At 34.0% G+C, this 24,361-nt stretch overlaps 3 protein-coding genes across 3 annotated transcripts; 2 read left to right on the forward strand and 1 right to left on the reverse strand.

Moving 5' to 3' along the window:
• Window positions 1-3,539: 3,539 nt before the first annotated feature.
• PWD (chloroplastidic phosphoglucan, water dikinase (ATGWD3)) lies at window positions 3,540-9,390 on the forward strand. The gene is made up of 19 exons (XM_079032833.1): window positions 3,540-3,943; window positions 4,201-4,813; window positions 4,912-4,998; window positions 5,082-5,213; window positions 5,302-5,427; window positions 5,504-5,682; window positions 5,753-5,837; window positions 6,044-6,211; window positions 6,294-6,346; window positions 6,466-6,674; window positions 6,767-6,885; window positions 7,000-7,070; window positions 7,147-7,264; window positions 7,367-7,453; window positions 7,559-7,645; window positions 7,721-7,797; window positions 7,905-8,037; window positions 8,114-8,225; window positions 8,323-9,390. The coding sequence occupies exons 1-19, from the start codon at window positions 3,720-3,722 to the stop codon at window positions 9,219-9,221; spliced, it is 3,579 nt and encodes a 1,192-aa protein (XP_078888959.1). The 5' UTR covers window positions 3,540-3,719; the 3' UTR covers window positions 9,222-9,390.
• A 1,847-nt stretch (window positions 9,391-11,237) lies between these two features.
• On the reverse strand, window positions 11,238-14,986 carry LOC145094800 (MACPF domain-containing protein At1g14780-like). The gene is made up of 7 exons (XM_079032838.1): window positions 14,501-14,986; window positions 13,807-14,045; window positions 13,197-13,398; window positions 13,032-13,109; window positions 12,644-12,827; window positions 12,300-12,466; window positions 11,238-12,196 (listed from the first exon to the last, which is right to left on the reverse strand). The coding sequence occupies exons 1-7, from the start codon at window positions 14,756-14,758 to the stop codon at window positions 11,480-11,482; spliced, it is 1,845 nt and encodes a 614-aa protein (XP_078888964.1). The 5' UTR covers window positions 14,759-14,986; the 3' UTR covers window positions 11,238-11,479.
• Window positions 14,987-17,333: 2,347 nt separating this feature from the next.
• On the forward strand, window positions 17,334-18,494 carry LOC145094811 (ras-related protein RABA5c-like). The gene is made up of 2 exons (XM_079032841.1): window positions 17,334-17,807; window positions 18,117-18,494. Exons 1-2 carry the CDS (start codon window positions 17,474-17,476, stop codon window positions 18,434-18,436), a joined length of 654 nt encoding a protein of 217 aa, XP_078888967.1. The 5' UTR covers window positions 17,334-17,473; the 3' UTR covers window positions 18,437-18,494.
• Window positions 18,495-24,361: the final 5,867 nt, after the last annotated feature.

Consider the following 24,361-nt stretch of genomic DNA (forward strand, 5'->3'; position numbering starts at 1 on the left):
TGAAATAATGTAGTAAGGCTTATATTGTACTGTTTATGCTTTTGATCTGTATCGAACATGACATCCCGAGGTTTTTAATGAAATACATTTCTTCAGAAATGCTTTGATAAATCTTTATCATATTTTCTTTTGGGAAAAAATTCCACAACACTTTTCTTTAAAATGTTATTCTGATTTTTAAACAAGCATAAATAAAATCAGTCTTTTCTGGCCGTAAAAATGGGGATGTCACATGAAATCATGCCCAAGACCGGGAACCCCCTTGACCGAGAACCCATTAGAACCGAAGACCCTAGGATCTCGGTGGTCCTTGCACCAAAATTCCTAGGATCTCGGTAGCCTTGGACCGAAGTCCCCTCATGATTTCGGTGACACCTAAGACCGAAAACCCATGATCTCGGTAGAGCATAAGAGATATCGGTTCATTCATCAATCATCATCTTTTTTTCATCTTCATTCATTTTCTTCTCTCAAAGCAAGGGCAAAATCCTCCAAGAGTTAATTCCTTCAAGTGGTCCTTAGAGCTTTGGTAAGCATTTTCGTTATCATCTAGTGTTCTAATACATTTTCATGTTAATTTCATCCTATTTACACACATTATTATGTGTTAAAACCCTTAGTATAATAACATTTCCAAGGAAGTTCATCAACCTCATTCAAGTGTTTAGTCTTGGAATCTTCACATCATCTCTTCAAACAACCCACAAATCCACTCAATGTGAGTTCATACCCCCACTCACATTGAGATTTTCATGTTTTAGGGGGGGGATACAAGTCAAAATTTGTTTACTTGCATGACTCATCTTAATGTTAAAGTGTAAGCCAATATTTGCACAAAATATGATTATCACTAGCTTTTATACAATTATTTGTGATATATTAGTTTTAGAATGCAAAGCTAACAAAAGCAAAACATATTCTATGTTTTAAAAATCATAAGAAAAATGATGATTTGTAAAACTACAAGGTTTTGGAAGCTTTTTACTAAAAATAGTTTTTCTAACAAAAAGGGGTACATTATAGTTATTTTACCATTTTGGTGGGTTACAACCCAAAAATATGATGTTTTAGTCATATATTTTGACACAAAGATAACAACTTTGTATTTATATAAAAGATTATATAAATAATTTCAACAAACAAACAAGATAAACTATAATTGGTATAGTTTGGGAGTCACAAAACTACACTATCATTTCAGAAGAATCAAATAATTATTTAACGGCATGATTATTTCATTTACAAGAAAATGGAGTTTTCAGTTCACGTAAATCGGATGATACTGGTTGTGAGACATTTAGCTTCACCATACCTACTAGAGTACACGTTAAGTCCTGAATTATAACCAGAGTCTCTTGTAGGGAGAGCGTGACACTTGTGTATAGATCTATACATGATTGAAAACCCCGCACCTAAATGTTAGCTACAGTTAGACCGACATGTATAGGGTGACAAATGTTGTAACAGTTCCGACGCTCGAAGCACGTCGTTCAGGCCACTAGTCGTATTAGTATGATTATAATAACTTACATAGGGTATCAACAAAACATTTGATTTTACGGGTGAACATACATTCAAGTAGTTTTATATAAAGATAAAACTTCATAACATCGTTTTACAGTACAATATTACTTACATTCATAGTCTTGGGATTTAAGACTAGCAGCTCACTTCTAAAGAAAATATCATATTTTCTAAAAGTATACACTATCATTTTCACGAAACAGATACAAACCCTTTTCATATAAAATGCTCATGAAGTCACCAACTTATATGTTGACACTTTTCAAAATCACTTGTATTCTCAGGAAATCAGTAAACAGGTAACCACAAGAGTTTTTGGTGGATGAGACGTCGTCGCATCACGCTATTCATTTCTGTCATTTGCATTGGATATTTTGTAAACAATGTTTAGAGCAGAATGTAAACTTATTAAATATTCAATACAATGGTTGCAATGCTTTGATTCATTTATATTCAATTGTTATGATACTGTACAATGACATTCTCCACCCCGGACGTTTCCGCCGTTCCGGTTCGGGGGTGTGACGGTATGACACAATATCACAATGGTCAACAAGGAGTTAACGAAACACGACATTGTAATTAAGGACATTTTCTAGCTACAAGTATAGTCGGGTGAGAATGTGCAAATTCTGGTATAATCAATTGGTGGGATCAGAAACTCTAAAATCCAAATACTCTTCTTTGTTTGATTTAGAATCATGTAAACGATGTATTGTGGCCGATAGATTCTATGAAGGTGTGTTTGTAGGGCATTGGAGTGCATGCCCATAACAACAAGGGTTGGATGAGAACATCAATAATCTTCATAGCGACCTCGCTAACATATGTCTGGTCAATGGAGATGACAAATGATCATGTAAGCTTGATGCAACTAATAAATACACCGTATCTGCACTTAGGAGAGCCATAGATCAAAGAGCAGATCCTAATCTACCCTTGCCACTGATTCCTTGGTGCAAAGAACTACCATTGAAAGTAAATTGTTTCCTTCGTAGGGCAGTGCAGAAAAAAAAAATCCATCACTGTAGGCCCTTAGATCAAGAGGTGTTGAAGTATAAACAATATATTGTGGTGCTTGTATAAATGAATCTAGGTGTGCTGACCATATTCTTACTCGTTGTCCATCCGCTCGATTGGTGACAGACAAGATCTTAAACTGGTGTGGAATAACGAATCAAGTGCTCAGTAATCTGGGTGAGTGGCTCACTTTTTTAGCTAACTGGAGCTGTACTTCTAGACGACAACAACGGCTTAGAATAATCAGTTATGGACTAATATGGTGTCTGTGGAAGTTTCGAAATGATCGCATCCTTTCCCAAAGATTCATATGTCCCCTCAAGTGTGTTGAATACGATGGTTCATTTCTGGATTGGAAATAGAGATAAATGTGGTTGTTGTCGGCAGGGGCAAGTTTATGTATAAGGAAGGTGGGTCCAATGACCCATCTAATTCTTCTAAGATATCTAAAATTTCTATTAGAAAATTTTTTATGACCTATCATAGAAAAAATTTAGGACATACCTTACCAATAAATTTTTTGAAGTTATATAGAAAACTTTTTATATAAAAATTATCGAACCATATGGTTTTTCATTATAGTCTCGCCACTAGTTATGGGTGGAAAGAGGGGTCGGTCTCTCTGTTCAATTGTTTCTAAGTTATGTTTGCATTTTGTCGTTTTTTTTTGTTTCTTTAGACTTTAATCTTTTGTAACTGTTTGCTCCTGGTTTTTCCTTCTAGCTCCTTGCTAGTGGGCATCCTTTTATAAAATTGGTTGTTAAAAAAAAAAAGCAATTGCTATAAATACCAAATATGTGTATCCGCCTCCATGTGAGGGAATAGTGTTTTATATAAACCCTCATTGTGAATGGAAGGTACTACAACTCAAAAAAAAAAAAAAGCCTAATTAAATATCTGGTTTCAATTATTATTTTTTATGCCGACAAACATATGAAAAAAAGTGCAAGAAGACGCCGTGATCATACGGTCTTCATATATACCAATATATCCACGAAATGAAGGGTCAAGACTCTTTAATTAACACAAAATCTTTAATAAATGCTCATCTTTAGATCGCTCATGGGGATTTGATGAACCCATCTTCCACGTGTTCATCAACCCCTTAATATCTTCAACACACTCCTTCCAAGCTTCACAATCAAAGAACTTCTCTACATTTTCAATATTTTCCAATGGATTCTCTGCGTGTGCTCAATTGTTACTCTGCCACCAAGAATCCATCTCCTTTAGAAACCCAATCCGCAAGGGAATTCAGATTCCTCCGTCACCATAACCAGCAAAGAACTTTCCGGGTTGTGGGGTTTTCAAAGCCAAGAGTAACTCCTCATCGTGGCCATTATTTGGGATTTCAACATAAATCTTCTCCCATCGTTCGTGCCGTGTCCACCCAAACCAGGTTTCTCGTCGTTTCTTCACAATTTCGATATTTATTTGTGATAAATTCCCTTCATTTCTGTGTTTTAGAACTATGAATGTATTGATGGTATTGATTCGGGCCATGAATTCTACTATCTCATCTTTACTTCGGTATTATCATATGCTTACTTGATTATATCTATCGATCAGTGTTTCTCTATAGCACATTACATGTTCGACAAAATGTCTAAAAGAAACATCACAGAAGTAACTAACCTAACACCATGTGTTCTCCAGAGAAGAAGAAACCGGTGAAACAGGAATGAAGTCAAAAACCTCTCATGGAAAGGTCAACCTGACTCTCCGGCTAGACCATCAAGTCAAATTTGGTGAACACGTTGGAGTCTTGGGGTCCACAAAAGAATTCGGATCATGGAAAAAGAAGAAGCAATTGAATTGGACAGAAACCGGTTGGATTTGTGACATGGAATGTAAAGGTGGAGAAACTTATGAATTCAAATTTGTAGTTGAACAAATGGACAAGAGTCTGATTTGGGAAGGTGGTGAAAATCGTGTCTTGAAGTTGCCAAAATCCGGGAGTTTTGAGATGATTTGTCATTGGAATATGACCAATGAGCCCATAAATTTGTTACCTATTGATGGAAAAGAATATGAGGTGGAAGTAGAAAGTGTAAATGAAACTCAAGACAACAATGGTTCTTTAAATTTAGATGCAACAACTACAACAAGTCCTTTTGTGGAAAAATGGAAAGGGAATGAAGCATCATTCATGCAATCAAATGAACATGGGAATAGAGAAAAACAAAGACATTGGGATACTTCAGGGCTTCAAGGAGTGGCATTAAAGTTAGTTGAAGGTGACAAGAATGGAAGAAATTGGTGGAGAAAGGTAACTTTTTGTGTCCATTTTGGTCATTTTAGCGAATAGTAATTAACCCTTAATGTAATAATGTAATTTTTTTTTTCTTTTTATGTCACAAAATTAAGCTTGAAGTTATTCGTGACCTTGTGGTTGAAAGTATGGATGGTGTGGATCGTTTGGATGCTCTCATATATTCAGCTATCTATCTCAAGGTTTTGTGCTTATTCTGTGTCATTGACTTTATTTGACCAAATGCTTCTTTGATTTTCTTAAAGTTTTAAACTTTTTTTTACAGTGGATTAATACTGGACAAATTCCTTGCTTTGAAGATGGAGGTCATCATAGGCCAAATAGACATGCTGAAATTTCAAGACTTATATTTAGGGAATTGGAAAGAATTTCTAGTAGAAAAGATACTTCACCACAGGTAATTCATACGATTTCAACTCAATTTTGATGTTTTTCTTTCAATTTTTTACACCTATAACATATGTTTTTGTTTGATGATGTGTCAGGAGTTACTTGTAATACGAAAAATTCATCCATGTTTACCTTCTTTCAAAGCAGAATTCACAGCTTCTGTTCCTTTGACTCGAATTAGAGATATTGCTCACAGAAACGATATTCCACATAACCTCAAGGTGATATTGTGATGTAAATTTGTGTTTTGAGGGTATTTTTGTCATTTTAACCTATCTAGGAATGTGTACATTTCAGCAAGAAATCAAACATACGATACAAAACAAGCTTCACAGATGTGCTGGACCTGAAGATTTAATTGCTACTGCTGCAATGCTTGAAAGAATCACTAAAAATCCAGGAGAATACAATGAAGCATTTGTTGAGCAGTTTAAAATATTTCATCATGAACTCAAGGATTTCTTTAATGCTGGAAGGTTAGTTATCTGTTATCATATTTCAATGGCACCCACAAATGATTGGACATTAATCACTTCAAATTTGCAGCCTTACTGAACAACTTGAATCTATTAAAGAATCATTTGATGAAAAGAGAAAAGAAAAGCTCTCATCATTCTTGGATTGCAAGAAGGTATTCTTTTTATTCCATATTATCATAAACAGAGGGGTAAAATGGTCATTTTGATTCGGTCCAAAAAGAAACTTACTTTGTGTGTACATCACTTTATCCGGACAAACACCATTTAATTCATGACTCAAGGTTGTGGATGAATTTTGTAGATCTTTTAATGTTTTTATAATTCTCTTCATAATTTATATTTTTATATGATTTTATAGGCATTGGATAATTTTCAAGGAACACCCGAAGTTTCAAAAGGAAATGGAGTAGAAATATTGATGAATACAATAAAATCATTAAATAGTCTTAGAGAAATAGTTACAAAAGGTCTTGAAAGTGGTATCCGAAATGATGCCCCCGATACTGCAATAGCAATGCGCCAAAAGGTAATGTTTTTTTCCATTTGTGTGAAAAAAGACGTAAATGCCCTTCTCAACCTTATGTTAAATTTTGTTTTCCCTTTTATAGTGGCGCCTTGTGGAGATTGGACTTGAGGACTATGCATTTGTTCTCATGAGCAGGTATCTTTTCTAGACTGAATAAACCGTCTGAACTAGACTAAATGACCATTTTACCCCTACATCTAAAAAACCAATTTCACAACCTTTATCTTTGTCTGAAAATGATTGATAAAATGTAGATATTTGAATGCACTTGAAGCTGGTGGTGGGGCCCAATGGCTTGGAGAGAATGTGAATTCAAAAAATGTTGACTCATGGAATGACCCGATAAATGCTCTTGTTGTGGGCATTCGCCAGCTAGGATTATCCGGGTGGAAATTACAAGAATGTAAAGCAATTGAAAGTGAACTTCTTGCTTGGAAAGAAAGAGGTTTATCAGAAAAAGAAGGTGCCTTTTCCTCTTTTTTATTTATTTATTTTTAAAAATGATTTAACTTTGTTTGTAATAACAAAATAAGCATTGTTGTATTTGTTCTAAAGGTAGTGAAGATGGGAAAAGAATTTGGGCTTTAAGGATTAAAGCTACATTAGACAGATCAAAAAGACTCATTGATGAATACTCGGAAGCACTTCTTCAAATTTTCCCTCCAAAAGTAGAGGTACCTTTTTTACTTTTTACTTTCAGCTTTCAGTGTATATAACTTTTTAACTTTTTGTAAAAGTTACTTTTATATTAAATTTGTTTCACAAGATTATTCTTATGATTCTTGTAGATATTGGGAAAAGCTCTTGGAATTCCCGAAAATAGTGTACGAACATTCACTGAAGCAGAGATTCGATCCGGGTATAATGAGAACTTTTAATAATTATTAAAATATCAGATAATATAAATTTTCTAACTTTAATATTTTGGTGTTTAGAATAATTTTTCAAGTTTCCAAACTTTGCACGATGCTTTTAAAAGCAGTTAGAACTACACTCGGGTCTCAAGGTTTTGACGTTCTTGTCCCTGGATTGGCTCATGGAACATTAATACAGGTAACTTACATAAAAAAATAATAATAATAATAATTAGACCTCATTTTTTTTTTAAATTTGATTATTATATTTGATATTTCTCAATCATGTTGTTTTTACCAGGTTGAAAAAATAATACCGGGTATACTTCCATCATCTGTTACAGGACCTGTTATTCTTATGGTCAGCAAAGCTGATGGAGATGAGGAGGTTAGAATAGTCTTTTTCTTTCTACTCAATCACAACCCTTGGATCAGATTCATCTAACAACTACTGATGTTTCTAGAAGGCTAACTGTTTTGTAACAACATGTAGGTGACAGCTGCAGGGAGTAATATTGTGGGAGTCATTCTACTCCAGGAGTTGCCTCATTTGTCACATCTTGGTGTGCGGGCCCGACAAGTAAGTTTATTATTATTATTATTATTATTATTATTATATTTTGTTAATATTGTGATTTGGTTGATTGTTTTATAGGAGAAAGTTGCATTTGTGACGTGTGAAGATGATGATAAAATCGCTAGTATCAAAAAGCTCGAGGGGAAATATGTTAGGTCAGTAATGGAATCCAGGATTCCAATTCCACCGGAATGGAATCAGGGAGTCCGATTCTGCCGGAATCCAGGAACCAAACATTACCTTATGTTCTTTTGTTTTGCAGGTTAGAAGCATCCCCGTCGGGGGTCAATGTGATTCCGTCCACGGTGGAGGACGGAATTAGGGATGGCCCTGTGGAAGCTTCATCAAATGGGACTCCAAAAGATTCTGTTTCCAAATCCATCTACTCAAGTCAGGTAACACATAATGACTTTATTAACCCCAAAGATGATAAAATTTACGTTTAATAACCATGTGATGTTTCATTTGAAGGGTATTTCAAAGGCTGGAATCATACAACTTGCAAATGCAGATGTACAAACTTCTGGTGCAAAGGCAGCTGCTTGTGGTAGCTTAGCTTCTCTAGCTGCGGTTTCTGCTAAAGGTCAAAATAGTAAAATTAAAAATTTCCATCTTTTTTTTTCTTCATAAAAACGATGTTATTTTCATCGATTATGATTCAGTTTCTTGATTCAATACAGTTTATAGCGATCAAGGAGTTCCTGCTGCTTTTAATGTCCCAAATGGAGCAGTGATTCCTTTCGGCACCATGGAACTCGCAATAGAAGAAAACAAATCAAAAGAAGCTTTTGAATCATTATTAGAACAGCTCGAAACTGCAAAAATGGAAGGTGGAGATCTCGACAAGCTCTGCAACGAGCTTCAAAATTTGATCGCCTCCTTGAAGCTTCCGAATCGAATCCTTGAAAGTTTGGGAGAATTGTTCGAGGGAAACGCACGTTTAATCGTAAGATCAAGTGCTAACGTCGAGGATTTGGCGGGAATGTCGGCGGCGGGGCTATACGATTCAATCCCTAATGTCACGCTTTCAAATCCGGTCAATTTTGGGAACGCGGTTAGTCGGGTTTGGGCGTCTTTATACACGCGACGAGCGGTTTTGAGCCGGAGAGTCGCCGGCGTGCCACAAAAAGCGGCGACGATGGCGGTTTTGGTTCAGGAGATGCTTTCGCCGGATCTCTCGTTTGTGCTGCACACGGTCAGTCCGACGGACAACGATTGTAACTTGGTTGAAGCCGAGATCGCGCCTGGACTCGGTGAAACGCTAGCCTCTGGCACCAGAGGAACGCCGTGGCGGATCTCTTCTGGGAAGTTTGACGGGGTGGTGAGGACGCTGGCGTTTGCGAATTTCAGTGAGGAGATGGTGGTGGGTGGTGTGGCGGATGGGGAGGTGCTCCGGTTGACAGTTGACTATAGTAAGAAGCCGTTGACTGTGAATTCGGTTTTCCGGCAACAATTAGGGCAGAAGCTTGGGTCTGTGGGGTTGTTTCTTGAACGGAAATTTGGGTGTGCTCAGGATGTTGAAGGATGCTTGGTGGGTAAAGATGTGTTTATTGTGCAGACTCGACCTCAACCGTTGTAATGAGTTGTACTTTATGGTTTGGAGAGTGGAGATTCCACCTCAAATGCTGTAACAACTTGTACTTTAGTGGTGATTATGATGTTAGAAACCATAATGTTGATGTAGAATAAGCACAATGTGTGTAAAAAAATATCACATTGACCTTAATAAATGAGTTGATTGCATTTCATTCTCGTGTTTGATATGTTTTTGTTTGGGTTGGACATGTAAGAGAACAGTGTAGCTTAAGAAGATTATGTAAGCAAAGGGCTTGAAGACAACACTAGACAAGAGCATGGGCAAACATTTAGACCAGACCGGACCGGCGCTTGGACAGACCGGTTTGATAGAAATTGGTAGACCTTAGACCGGACATGTTGAGAGTAGCTTACTCGGTTCTTGGATGCATTTGGACTAAACAGGACCGGCTCTTGGATCATATTGGTTTTGTAGAAATTGATAGATCTTGTACCAGACATGCGGATGCTTATCGAGTCTAGGTCTGGTCCGGATATCCAAATGCTCGCCCCTAGATGGGAGAGAATGAGTTGTCACTTATTAGACCATGAAATAAGATTGTCATCACACAGGCGTGTAGGAAAATTTGTTCCGTGGCATAAGAAATATAGGGTCTAGTAAAAGTGAGATATTGCATGGTGTCGATGAGGCTAAGATAGTATGTGGTGTCCATATATGAATCGCTTATGGTTGAGTTCATTTTGACATTCGTGTTAACTAGTGTATGAGATGGTGTACAAGAAGTCATGGGCGACCTACAGGTCCATGTCATACACATATATAAGTTTAAGTTTAATGTATCCACGTTAGTTTTAAAGACACTGATGCTAAAATACGAAATGAAGTTAAATCGCTAGCAAAGAATAAACATGGTGAATTTGAGCTATTGGTATCAATAGTCTTTTGGTATTAAATACTATACATAATGAACTTTTTAGTAAAAATTTGCAATTTGATGATATGCTTCTTTTGATGTTTTTATTAAATAAGTGAATATTTTGATCGAGCTCTCCGAGGAGTTTAGAGAAACATGGTTCTCTAAGGAGGTTGCTAATTCTAAACAACTTTCGATTGAAATGAATATTGATCTAATATTCCCTCAAAAGTGTCTCATTCATTGGAAAAACAATTTGATGAGAATTCAAGTAATCAAGACACTATACTTTCACCCTAGGAGAACTTTAATGTTGATTACTTTTTATATATGTTATTGATCAAGTGAAAACTTCTCTTAAAACAAGATTTGAACAATATAGAATATGAAACGAATTTTGGTTTTTTATTTCCAAAACAGTTAAAGGAATTTGATGACAAATATCTTAACTTGTGTTGTATCCGTTTGGAAGCACACTTAAGTATGATGAACGATCTGATATTGATATAAATTAACTTTATAATTAACTTTATCTAGAGTTAAAGTTGCTTGACGATTTTTTACCGAGTGAAACTATCAACCTCATCGATGTTTTAAAATATATGAAAAAAGATGATTGTTTTTCTAATGCAATTATCACATATAAAGTTTTGTTGATTATTTTAGTAATAGTGACTTCTATAGAAAGAAGTTTCTTAAAACTGAAATTGTTAAAGTCATACTTACGATCTACAATATCATAAGAAATACTTAATGAATTAACAATGATAGCTATTGAGAACGATATATTGAATAATACTGATTACGGAGAATTGGTGATCAAATTTGCTTCCAAAAATCCTATGAGAGTTTCACGATTAATGTAACTATGTAAGATTATATATTGTATTATCGTTTTTTTTATTTTGGTTGTTTTTATAACATTTATTGACTTATCGTGGTATTAGTGGTATTAATATATTTTGTTTATATATAAGAAATGTTTACTTAGGACTCAGTTTTTATTTTTTGACCTTTCAAAATCAATGGGACACCTTGGTAGCACGTTCAATGATTTCTTTGGGCAATCAAGTCTAGCTGAGAAAAATACGATTTACATGCATGTATAGTTGTATACTATAATCAAACCGATTAGTCATGACATATTTTCAAACATCTAAAACCCTTTGTTAAAAAACAATCATTATTTTAATAAAATAAATCAGTATATCAACTAATCCGTTCACTGTAACACTGTTCGTTTCGATACCTCCTTTTTATCTACTCATAAGTCATAACTCTAATAAACATACTGAATGCCGCTTTTCCTATATCTTATCTTATAGATCGTCTTTATGTACAATAAAATAAATACCATATCACACTCCATATATACACAACAAAAAGATCACTCATCTTCAGGAAAATCCAATAAAGCAAACTTCACGTGTAATCCTATCTTCCCGCCGTCCATCACCAACTTCCCGCCGGTCACCAACCAATGCCCCGGCATATCATGCGACCCCCGCACCACCTCTTCAATATCCACATACTTTCTCATCTTCGTCGACCGGATCGGCACCGGCGGCCCATCAGGATACACCCCGGAGTTAATCGTCGCCGGAAGCTGCTTAGGCGTATCAGCCACCGACCTTTGCGTAAAAGTAAAAGTCGAGCTCAGATTCGTGAAAATACTCGATTTCCGACCTAGGGTTTCCGCACCTGCCCATTCCGTTTTCCTAATCGTGCAATGAGGAAGGTGAGTGAAGAGTAGCCGGAGGTGCAACACCGTTTTCGGCCATTTCCCCTTTGTTACGAGCTGAGCTCCGGTGACGATAAATACTCCTCCGCCTCCTGTTCCTTGTAACCAGTTTGGATCGTGTTTCACTACTGACGAACAGATGTTGGAGTATCGCTTCCATCTGATTGGTTCCAGGAATTGGGCGGTGGATTCGAAATCGTCGGACCCCCGCCACTGACATGGCCGGACGGCGGACGGCGGTGTGTTAGTCGTCATGATGTTTGGGAGGCTTGAGAGATGTTGCACGTGCACTGCTAATCGGTTGCTTTTCTTCCCTTCTAGAAACAATCGTAGACCAATTATCGGTTTTTTGTTACTCGAAACCTAAAAATAGTAAATTACCCATTATTATTATTATTATTATCATGTTATATTAAAAAATATATATTTATAATGACTTAATTGATACAGATAAAAATCTGTATACCTGAGTTGTACTAATGTGGACTTTAGGACCCAAGAAAGCAAACTGAAGCCAAGGGTATGACGTCATTCTTTGTTGATGACGAAGAGGTAGGTCGCAAAAAAGTGGGGCCCACTGTCTAGGAACTTGAAACTCCAAGAAACATTGTAAATCTTCTGGTGTAGGCTTGTCTGATTAACAATGAAAAGGCTAAAATGGTCATTTACCCATGACAAAAAAAAACAATATTTGTGTATACAATTGTTTATCCATACTGCACTTGAGGGTTAATATAGACAAATGACTTAATGGGTTAAGCCAAAAACTTATTTTGTGAAATGTAAGGGTAAAATGGTCATTTAACTTACAGCGTAAATATAAGTTGATTGCATGGCTAAGATATCCACTCCCGGGAACCCCATTCAGAAGAGAAGTAATTGGAACAAACTTGAACCGTATTGCTTCAGGGCTAGCAGCCACTGTCTGAAGCCACTTCATGTGACTTTTTGAAAAGACATCTCCGCCCCTCTTAGACCCGATAATCGTGAGTCCCTGTTCCAGTTTCAACCATTCTATTACAAACCATATATCAAGGGCAAAATAGTCTTTTTATGTCTGTGATGGACCAAAGACAATAAAAACATACCATAGGGGATGTACAAGTTAAAAAAGAAAGTTAGGGACCAAACACATAGATTACCCCAAACCACAGGGACCATTTGTGTAATTTACTTTTTTATTTATTTTCAAACTTACATCTTTGCTTGAAGTTTCTGTGATGTTAGTAAACTGAATGGTATGTGGCTCCAACATTCGGCTGAAAACCTCTGGAATCTGAAAATATATTTCTGAATTATTAACTGAAAACTAAAAAAAATAAATAAAAATTTAAGATGTAGAAACATGATTTTAAAATTTTACTTTTTGTTTGCCATCTTTTGTTTTTCTTTCGGGTAAAGAAGGACTTGCTCCATCTAAGAATAAACAGTCTCCAAGATCCTCTAAATGTCCTCTAAGCTCTGTGGGTGAAATTGTGGAAGATGATTTTTGTTTAACACATATAATATCTTGCCCTCCAATACCCATCCCTACTAAAATGTGGGTCCCATATGTCTGAATGAACCTGTCATACATACATACATACATAAACAATAAGCATACACAAAATTCTGTTTCTTTTTAACTTAATTGACTTAATGACTTGATATACAAATATACAATTGCATTTGTATCATTCTCCATTAAATAAACAATCAATTGTTGTTCAGCATTGTTTCCAAGTAGAAGGGTAAAATGGTCATTTAGTCAGTTTCTTTGTTTTTCCTGTTAAGTCTTGTATGGATAAAGTGCTTGATTGGGTAATATGTTTGTATGGGTAATTTTGTAAAGATTTAGGTCTGAACAAGATAAACAGCATAGGATTCCTCCTAATTGTAATATATTGCTTCCATTTTTATGATTCCAAATACTGGAGTTTATAATATGATTAGATTTTTAAAACGTATTTACTGTTTATTGTAAGTTTCTTTACCTGGCTAATAACGCGGGATTCCAATGAGTAGGAACTGACTTTTTTACCCTTTCTTGGAGTACTAATGGAGATGCTGTAAGGTGCAAATAGTAGAGGGAGATAAAATAGCCATCAAAAGCAAGATGTTTGGCATCTGCTACATCATTTAACCATGCACCACTTAGATCAAATAATGCATTGAAGTATCCTGAAGGCACTTTTCCTTGTACTGATGCTTTTTGATTAAGTAATTCTGACATCTGCAACACAAAATGATTGAAACATGAAAAGAAAGATAGTTAGATGAAGTTTGACACACTTTTGCAGACACCATAATCGACATTTGAAACAATTGATGAAAGTATAAGTCATTATAGTTGGTAAGAATGTATAAACATAATCATCATAGGTGCTTATTAACTCTGTAATGTTTTTTTTTCCATTATTAAAAGCACACCAGTGGTTCAATCGATTCCAATTCTAACTTGTTATAGGTTTTGATTTCATTTTCATAATTGAAATTGGAATTGATAATATTCAAGCTCAAAAGTCAAATCCATCTACACAGGCTTGCTTGCAGGGTTAACAAGCCATAGAAATGCTATTCACTCCATGTTTAACAGAGGATAATCGACCACAAATGTTGAATTCACGTGAAACGGATGAAGAATAGATTGATTATGCGAGAGAACAGTTGAAGAAAAAATTCTATCACCTGATTGAACTCCAAAACATCAGATTTAAATCGAACATGATCGCCTTTATCGCAATGAATATCCACAGAAACGCCAGAAATGGTGGCGCCGCCGCCAGGTAAAACGATGTCTCTCTTCCTCGACTCATCAAGCTGCACCAACCGCCCACCACCCGGACACGCCTTCGCAAACTTTAACCGGAAATCGCTAGCGAAATCAAACCCTAATCCTAATGAATCGAAAGCTCTCAACTCAATCGGCTTCTGAGAATAATCCATCAAATTACCAACTAATCACGAATCTCCAAGTCCAACCGCAGAAGAACTCTTGATTCTGATTTATAACTAAAACAGAAACCAAATCAAGATGAACCAATTGGATCAAATACCATAAACGCGTGAATTTAATACCAAGTTGAGACTTTGAAACTTCAGTAATCGGGTATAGAGTGTTGACTAGTAACCGATTCGACAGGTGAAGACACCAAAATTACCTCTAAATTTGGAGTCGTTTTGAATTATTGATGACAAGAAGGAAGCACAAATTGATTGAGTTATCGAATCGGGTCGGATCGGGTCAGTAAAAGAATCGTTGACAATTCTTATATGCAGACAACAATTTTGACTGGATGTATTTAGTTTACCAACTCCAGCATGCTTTCTGACTTCTGACTTTTCGAAAAATTCTTACCAATCTTTTAGGTCTTAAACTTGATGTGAACGTTTGATTCTGAATTTTTTAAAATTAAAATCCAATTTAAATAATCAAGTATTATCCAAGGTCCGAATATTGAATCCTAACAAAACAATCCACTCATACCCGATAGTCAACTTTAATGTAAAACAGATAAATTACTTGTTAGCAAAGAGCTACCCAAGTGGAAGGTTAGTGCAAAAGGGAAAAGATATATCATTTTTATAATCTTTATGTCAATTTGCATCAATTCAACAATCGAAGTTCTTAATATATTTTCGTTATAATAAAAGCAAAATTCTTAACTTATTTATGGACTTATGGTCATATTAATTTCAATTTATATCGTATTTACCATTTTTTTATATAAATGAATATGTTGGAAGTTTAACTAGTACATAAATCATAGTTTCTCATTATAGCAAGAAAAAAAATTACAATGTAGTAATGTTTTTATCCGTCATCACTATTTGATCAAATATGCTCAACCAAGTGAGAATGAAGTTAATGATAAAGTCTGTTTGAACGTACTACTAGACTATTTTGAAGATATTTCATGAAACTTTGAAAAATCTTATTTGAATGATCTATTTCTTCGTGGGTCCGATTAATTATATTGTATCGCATTCATCGTAACAATCTATTTAAGCAAAAGTATGCATATTTTCACAATATTTTCAAATGTTCTAACTATTGTCGTGATAGTCCTTTAACAATAGTCAAACGAAATCTAAATACCTAAAATGACCATTTTGCACCCTTTCTCACGCCCTCTTATTATTCATTAACTAATTTTATTTTTGGAACATGTAGACATAAAAAACTTTTCATGGAACTAGCCCATTTTAGATCAATCTCAAGTCTCAACTACAGATAATATCCTTTGGTAAATTATGTGAATTTTTTAATGAATATTACTTCTGGTGCCTCTCGCTACAAGACAAAAAAAATTCAAGCACTCGTCATAACAATCTACATAGGCCCCATAAGCTTGTTAATGGATAGCCTTCATAAAGTTCATCTATAACATTAGGCTTGAACATAATTTTTTCGATTGGAAAGTTTGTCTTGACATATACTCAAATGATACACTTCATGGCGTTGTGTCACGCTACTTGATGTATCCGATCGATCATTTGGAAGGTAACATCATAAAGGAACCCAACTGACATTTTCACAACATCAAATATAAATGTTAGCTCACATAAATCATTATTGGATATTAGAATTACCAACAATATCTTATATGCTCTCGGATGTATTAAATTTTTTACATCAATCTTTGTCATGCAAATGATCCCAAAAATGTCGAAAACAACTCATCCCAATGAACATTCGAAGGAGTCATTGAAGCTTATATCGTGGATCTACCATTTAAATGATTAATGAAAAACTTTATCTTTCATAGTAAGGAAAACAATTAGTATTATAACCCAATTGGTATTTATGTTGTGATAACACAAAATTGAGAGTTGCATAAAATGCTAATCATATGAGAAATACATAGATAACTAAATGTGGTAAAATGTATATGAGAATGTGAGGATTCTTGTTTAGGAATTCAATGGACAAGAGTGAGAAGGGATCCGATGGTATCTTGGTAGAGTCTAAGGCTTCTAATGGTAGATAACAATTGGGGTTTTAAGTTGTTTGGAAAACTATTTTTGTGTAATTTAATTTGAAACACTTTATTTGTTTAGTTTAATATTATGTTTTATTCTCTGTGTTATTCTATGCTTCTTGATGAAGTAACATGACTTAATTTTCTATTCTCCTATTTACACATTATCATTATAATAGCAAACTCATTGGTAATTCCAATTAGAATAAAATAGAAGAGGTATATAATAAAATATATATTTAAAAAAAAAAAAAAAAACACGACCACATCATTACCTCTCATACCTCATTCCAATTGGGATTATCTTTCATTGTTAGTGGTGTTTTTTTTTTTTAATATCTTTTATGTATAGCATTTTTATTGAAAAGTGACAAATATAGAACGAATAGTGGTGAAAGATTGACTTCTTGTGAAACTAAAAATATTTTATTAAATATCATATGGAGGAAATTTGCATTTTCTTTTTTCTTTATAATTTTTTTTTGAGTAATTTGGCGACCGAAAATGGGGTCCAATAATAAAAGCATCTCTGTCTCTGCAACTCTGCCAGCCTTTCTTCAACCGTTTCTTGCTGTCCACCCTCCCAAATCAGAATCACAACTACAAAATTACAAATTCAATCAAACAATTAAACCCCAAATCTTTCTTAATTTCACCAACAGATCACAACTCCACAAAAATGGACTCATCGGACGACGAAGGAGAGGAGTACTTGTTCAAAGTAGTCATCATCGGAGACTCAGCAGTCGGAAAATCAAACCTGCTATCTCGTTACGCTCGAAATGAGTTCAATATGCATTCCAAAGCTACAATCGGAGTCGAGTTTCAAACTCAGAGCATGGAAATCGACGGGAAGGAGGTCAAGGCTCAGATTTGGGACACCGCAGGCCAGGAACGCTTCCGTGCAGTCACCTCCGCTTACTACCGTGGTGCCGTTGGTGCCCTAATTGTTTACGATATTTCCCGGAGCACCACATTCGATAGCGTCTCCCGATGGCTCGAGGAGCTCAATAGTGAGTTTAATTTACTACGATCTGATCTCGTTTTGCTTTAGCTTAATTCGTTCATTATGTGCTTTGGATCAATTCATTTGAATCGTTTCTAGCTAGATCGAGATGCATACAAGTGTTTTGAAAATGTTTTTGACTGAATTTGAACACTTATGGACATGATCACATGAATCTGAGGTGATGTGATTTAATCCCATGTAGAAAAACTCTGATTGGATTCATAATTTGGGATCTTCCAGTTCAAATCCTGAATTTGTCATATCCAATTTCAAATTCCAATTCCTTTAACAGATTTCATTCCTTATAATGCAGCTCATTCAGAGACAACAGTGGCAAGAATGTTAGTGGGAAACAAATGCGATCTGAACAACATCAGAGCTGTGTCTGTTGAAGATGGCAAGAACCTTGCAGAAAAAAACGGATTGTTCTTCATGGAAACATCAGCACTCGATTCAACAAATGTGAAAACAGCTTTTGAAATGGTGATTCGTGAGATTTACAACAATGTTAGCAGAAAAGTTTTGAATTCAGATTCATATAAAGCCGAGTTATCTTTAAACAGGGTCACTCTTCCAAATGATGGTGATGCTGGATCTAAGCAAGATCAAACCAGATACTCTTGTTGTTCTTGATTTTTTGTATTCTTTTCTTGATTATTTTTCGAAATTAAATTTATTTTGTTGGATTTTATTACGTGAATGGTAAAATTTGCCATTTTTTTTTGTTTTTTTAACCATGTTGATTTGACAAACTGCATATATAATTATATATCTATTTATGTATCTACATTAATTTGAATTTTTTGTTCATCACATCCAAAAACTTAACTGAAAGCATTTTAATTGCTTGAGAATGTTTATTTATTCATTTTTAATAACAAAAAAGTGATAAATTTAGATTTTATTAATTATCTTCATCTGTTAATTAAAAGGTTAAACATCATTATTTGTTAATTAAAAAGTTAAAATCATTATTTGTTATATAAAAGGTTGGAAAACTATCTTTTAAATAATTGAAAATGTCGAAAAGACCAATATTCTAAATTAAACAACAATAACAATGGGTATACATAACATTAAATAAAAAAAATATTAAAATAAAACTAGATTAAGAAAAAAATTATATTACCTTGAAAACAATAATTATCATTTTAAAAACATCAAGAGTGAGAGCATGATAGAAATCTTAAGAGATGTCTCATTGGAGAAGTCAAAGAGTTGGTAATGTTCGACAAGGTTCTGTCCATGCTCAAAGACATGTATTATGTCATTGCAATTAGATATATTAAAGGTCGTGTGGTAGTCTCTTAATTTTTTTAATTAAGAGATTAAGAGCATATACTAGCCTCCTAATTTTTATCTCTCATTGTCATAGCCTCTTAATTTTTAAAAGAATGAGTTGTATCTAAATATATAAAAAAAAAGAGCAGGTTTTGGATATACGCTAATTTTTCGAAAACTTATTTTCCGCTTCTCTTTCTGTGCGTCCATTTTCCCTCCCACTCTGATCTCTTAAAAGATTAGATTTTAAAAATTCTCATCTCTTAAAAGTTCAGATCCTGTATGATTATATGTATTTTGGAGATACATGCCAAGCAAAAGAAATTTCTAACAGAAAATAAAATAAAAACTACTAGAGTACTTGGTTATATCGTGGCTTAGGGTATGTGATAGGGGTGTCAATTTATGACACGACACGACAAAAATACATAAGACGAAACGAAATCGAGACGAAATCAAAATTTGAATTTGTGTTTGTGTCAAGATTAAAAAATACGATGTCGTCTCGTGTTCGTGTTCATAAATCGACACGATTAAGCATGTGGTTGTCATGTTTTTCGAGTTTGTCGTTTTTGTCGTGTTATATAGCTTTAAGTATGAACGAAATACACTAATAGTTATGTAATATTATATTTGTCGTGTCGTGTTGTCGTGTTTTAATTTGTTCGTTTTTGTATTAATGAAAAAAAACACCACATCGTGTCGTGTCGTGTTCGTGTTATACAAAACCTTGTCGTGTTATACAAAACATTGTCGTGTCGTGTCATGTCAGATAAAAACACGACATAACTATCCGATTTGACAGTCCTAGTATGTGACAATGCAAATTGCAAAGACTTGGATTAAAATTATAGGAATGGCGTTTCGCTTGTAGTATCCTAATTTCTTTATGGTGATTAGAAGTTTGGAACATTTGGTAATGGGTTGGATCCATCAGAGGAAATCCAGAAGAGTCTTTTGGGCCCAGGGAAAGCATTGGGTCTTTAAATTTGGATCATCGAATGCCCCCTGCTGAGCCTATCTCTGCTGAACCCAACGAACCTAATGAAATCAGACCTAAATCACGTGTCATTCAAATCGAACGAAAAAGAAAGCCTCCACACCTCTTTAAAATCAAACTCGATATCTGCTTCTCATAGATCATGCGGAAGATCTTCTATCGACAACTTTGCTTCGGTGAGATTAAGAGATTTTGATGTTATTTGTTTTCATGAAAATGTGGACCAAAAGTCTTCATAGGTGATACTAAACAAGATTTAAAATGTCTACAGGTGTTTTCCAAAAGTCTTCATAGGTGATACTAAACAAGAAAAATGGATGTACATACACCCATTATCAAGGGTGAGACTATATTGTTTAAAGGTGGGTTACTTGTCCAATCTAAATATAATAAGTGTACAAGTTATAAAAACAAAATAAATAAAAAAATAAAATAAATAAAACCCTTAAGTATTTTAAATGAACTACGTTAATGTGTTTGGTAAAAAAAATAAAGAGAACTAAAAAAAAAGATATAACATATAGACAATAGAAAGCATATTATATTTATAATTTGAAAGAGTCTTATTAATTCCAATACGTAAACGATGACTAAGTTTTCTATTATAAATCAATGTTTCATTTTTCATGTTTCTACACCATAAGTTTTTCGATATTTGGCAATGTTTTAAAACCCGGGTCAACCTGGCCGGTTCAACCGGTTGGACCGTGACCCGGGATAGAAGATGGGTCAATTGAGAGCGTTTTTTTTATAAAAATACAGATCGGATCAAACCGGTCGGGTTTCCCCTAAACCGCGGTTCGACCGCTTATGTCGAACCAGTTAAAACCGAATTGACCCGTTTTAATAGGGCTTGGATAGTTGGATACAAGCAGCGAACGCCAAAACAACGAGCCGTTTGCGGTTTCTTCAATGATTTTCAATGTTTAAACTTTGTGGACATCAAATTATTGGTTTTATATGTTTATGCATTATACAGAAAAGTAAAAATATATAAAAATAGAAAAAGAACATAAACCGGGTTGACCCGACGGTTCAACCGGTTGAACCAGTTGACCCATGAACCGGTCATCACACCGGGTCAACTAAAAACCCGAGTTTTAAAACATTAGATTTTTTTTTGAATTTTTTTTGCTAGCTTAAAGTATAAGGTTGTTTTATTGAATTTTTTTTTGAAGGAATGACCAATATGGCTTCGGTCCTTTCATCACTAATTTTTTCATCACCAATTTTTATACATGCTGAATCGATTATATTTTTGGTTGAACCGACCTGACTGAACACGATTTTCTCTTGAACCAGTCCAATTAAATTTGGTTAGTAAACTACGTGACTTTAGTATTCTAGACTCGCCACTGCTGGCCATTAACCACGTTTATTTCTAAATGATGGTAAAGATGACGACGATGGTGGTGGTGGCAAAGGCGAATATGAAGGTTGTGGCGGTGGTTTCCCTCATAACGAAAAATGCCACAAAAATCTTACAAACACACTAATATGTCTACTTGTAAACCAACATCAATACTAAAAGGAAATTAAATGCGAACATGAAATTCTTATTTAAGGATCCGACCATATACCATAGTCTAGTCGAAACCTTGCACAATCTTGTATTCAGATAGTCAAGAATTTCTTACAATCTTACTTTGTATGGTAAGTTTTCCTTCATATGCACACTCCTTACAATGATCGTATTACATCTCTCAAAGATACATATGTTGTTCTTTAGATTTTAGTATTCATCCATACAAATTGCAAACGTCTCGTTAGTCAGTTTACACAGATATCATATCAACCGGACAAGGTGCCTTCACATTCGTCACTCCACTGTTGGTTAGTACGTCTCGCCTAAAGACTATCATTTTGTAGTTGTTAAAAAGACAACATACTATCTCTCGATATAACACAAATATAAAATAGTAAGGGTTGGCAAATGTTGTTTCCAAGACATGATGGACTCCAAATATATTAACATAATTACACATATCAATACCAAACGTCATATTTATTTTTCTATGACAACAACAACATAATGTGAAATTAGTTTGACATAAACATACGAAACATATTGATGTCGACCTTCACTTTCTTCGAGAAAAATCTCTATATGACAAGTCTGGTTGTTAGACGTTCCATCTCAAGATCAACTTGCTAATATCATTATCAAATGTCCATCAATATTTCAGAACAATTTTAGCATCGAGTCTCCTCCCACTCTTGATAAGGGGTAGATTAGATATATATATTTTCTTGTCAATAATTAGATATGTTGTAGTCATTGTTATTTATAAGTCGCTTAGGATCTCTATTAGTTACACTTAATATCTTTGATGTAGAGATAATCATGATTGAATGACCATTTCCAGTCACAAAAAAATTAAATTACATAAAATAGAATTAAAATACAGATTTTTTTATTAATAAAATTCAATTTTCCATAATGTAATTATCTTATTTATAATAATTTAAAGGGAAATCTCCAGAAAAGTTCTAAAATTTTAGTCTAATTTATGAAAAAGTCTCGAACTAATTTTTGTTTACAGAAAAACACAGAATACCGGCTAAAACTTTGTAAAAACCCTTTTTGGCCGGTTTCGTAGATTTAGCCGGTATTTTGTCCTTTGACGTTAGTTTGCTCAAAATATTAGGACTTTTCTGAAAATTACCCGATAACCAAAATATTAGGACTTTTTTAAAATTACTCTGGAATTAATGGATATTATTATTAACAAATCATTTATAAACATAATTTTTTTTATTATAAACAAAGAAAATACATTTGTTGCTAATTTATAGAAATAGAATGGTCGACTATGTACTTCTCTATTGTTTGTTGACCACTTCAAAGTCTATGTTCTTCCTATGTATCGTTGCGGGTGTCATAGTGAGAAATACTTTGTTAGGCGTGACCAATACAAGAGTTGATAATATTATTAATACACAATCAATAAGTGTCTATTTGTTATCAGGTATGATGCTATATAATCACATGCTATTAGAAAATATCATTACACGAACATATAAATCTTTCATTATGTTCTTTAACCTAACTACCACCTAACCTCCAAACATTACCCGGTAACAACCATAAAATTACACACATCTATCGAGAGTGAAAAGTAAACTTTGAATGACAATTTAAATAGATAATAACCCTTCACTTGTTTCCATACAAATTATCATTCACGGTTCATTTTTCACATTTTATAGATGTGTGTTAGCCGATGGTTGTTAACATGTAAGGTATGAATGTTGGTTTGTAGTTAGGTTAAACAACATAAGAGGAACACCAACATTAGAGGAATATTAACTAAGTTCATCTTACCATCATACTCACAACAATGCATAGGAAGAATGTAGAGAGTTTGAGTGGTTATGAAGCAATAGAGTACTTAGACCACTAATTTATTCCTAGAAAATAGCAACAAATATATTTTCTTTTTTTATAATAAAAATATTTTTTATGTTTATAAATGATTTGTTAATAATAATATCCATTAATTTCATGGTAATTTTAAAAAAGTCCTAATATTTTGGTTATTATTTAATTTTTCGAAAAGTCCTAAAATTTTGAGCAAACTAACGAAAAATGACAGAATACCGGCAAAATCTGCGAAACCGGCCGGAAAGGGTTTTTTCGATGTTTTAACCGGTATTTTGTGTTTTTTTGTAAATAAAATTTAGTTTGAGACTTTTTCATAAATTAGACTAAAATTTTAGGACTTTTCTAAAGATTTCACTAATTTAAAAACCATAATATAACCGGTACAAAAATCATATTATTTAAGAGATAATATACTTCCTACTTTGTAGTGATTTTATAAAATTAGAAGATTATTCCTAATAAAAATAAATTCTAACAAAAAACTATAATAAAGAAACCTTTTAAAAAAAACCTTAAAAAAAGTTATAAGGTTGTTAGATATTTAAAAATTAGTTTCCACCGAATTATAGTAAACGGGCAGCTTGCGTGAGTACTTACGCATTTAATCGTTAAATATATGAAAAAAGAAATTAATTATGTTTTAATTAAATTAAAAGAAATGTTAGCAAATCGTGGATTCAGGAAAGTTGTCTAGAGCCCCTAAGATTTTCCACTAAAACTTGTTTTATATGTTTCTGATTATCAGTTGCTTTATAACATGATGATAGTTGCATTATCGAAAAATAATTATATCAAAAGTTTGGAAAACAAGCATAATAAACAATCAAAGGTCGAATGAAAGCTACATAGTAAATGTGGAAGACGTCATTCTAGGAATTGTTTTTTTGGAACA

This window comes from Lactuca serriola, chromosome 1 (genome assembly GCF_051521515.1).
Source record: "Lactuca serriola cultivar US96UC23 chromosome 1, Lser_US96UC23_V15, whole genome shotgun sequence".
In the NCBI taxonomy this organism is placed as follows: Eukaryota; Viridiplantae; Streptophyta; class Magnoliopsida; order Asterales; family Asteraceae; genus Lactuca; species Lactuca serriola.

Bases quoted from the DNA above. Each gene is read 5' to 3' on its own strand.
- LOC145094800 (XM_079032838.1), bottom strand. From the start codon at position 14,758: ATGGATTATTCTCAGAAGCCGATTGAGTTGAGAGCTTTCGATTCATTA. The intron at 14,046-14,500 runs GTGATAGAATTT...TTTGTGTTGCAG, and splicing joins ATGTTTTGGAGTTCAATCAG to ATGTCAGAATTACTTAATCA. The intron at 13,110-13,196 runs GTAAAATTTTAA...ATATATTTTCAG, and splicing joins CAAAAGATGGCAAACAAAAA to ATTCCAGAGGTTTTCAGCCG.
- LOC145094811 (XM_079032841.1), top strand. From the start codon at position 17,474: ATGGACTCATCGGACGACGAAGGAGAGGAGTACTTGTTCAAAGTAGTC. The intron at 17,808-18,116 runs GTGAGTTTAATT...CTTATAATGCAG, and splicing joins ATGGCTCGAGGAGCTCAATA to CTCATTCAGAGACAACAGTG.
- PWD (XM_079032833.1), top strand. From the start codon at position 3,720: ATGGATTCTCTGCGTGTGCTCAATTGTTACTCTGCCACCAAGAATCCA. The intron at 4,814-4,911 runs GTAACTTTTTGT...CACAAAATTAAG, and splicing joins GAAGAAATTGGTGGAGAAAG to CTTGAAGTTATTCGTGACCT. The intron at 5,838-6,043 runs GTATTCTTTTTA...ATGATTTTATAG, and splicing joins CATTCTTGGATTGCAAGAAG to GCATTGGATAATTTTCAAGG.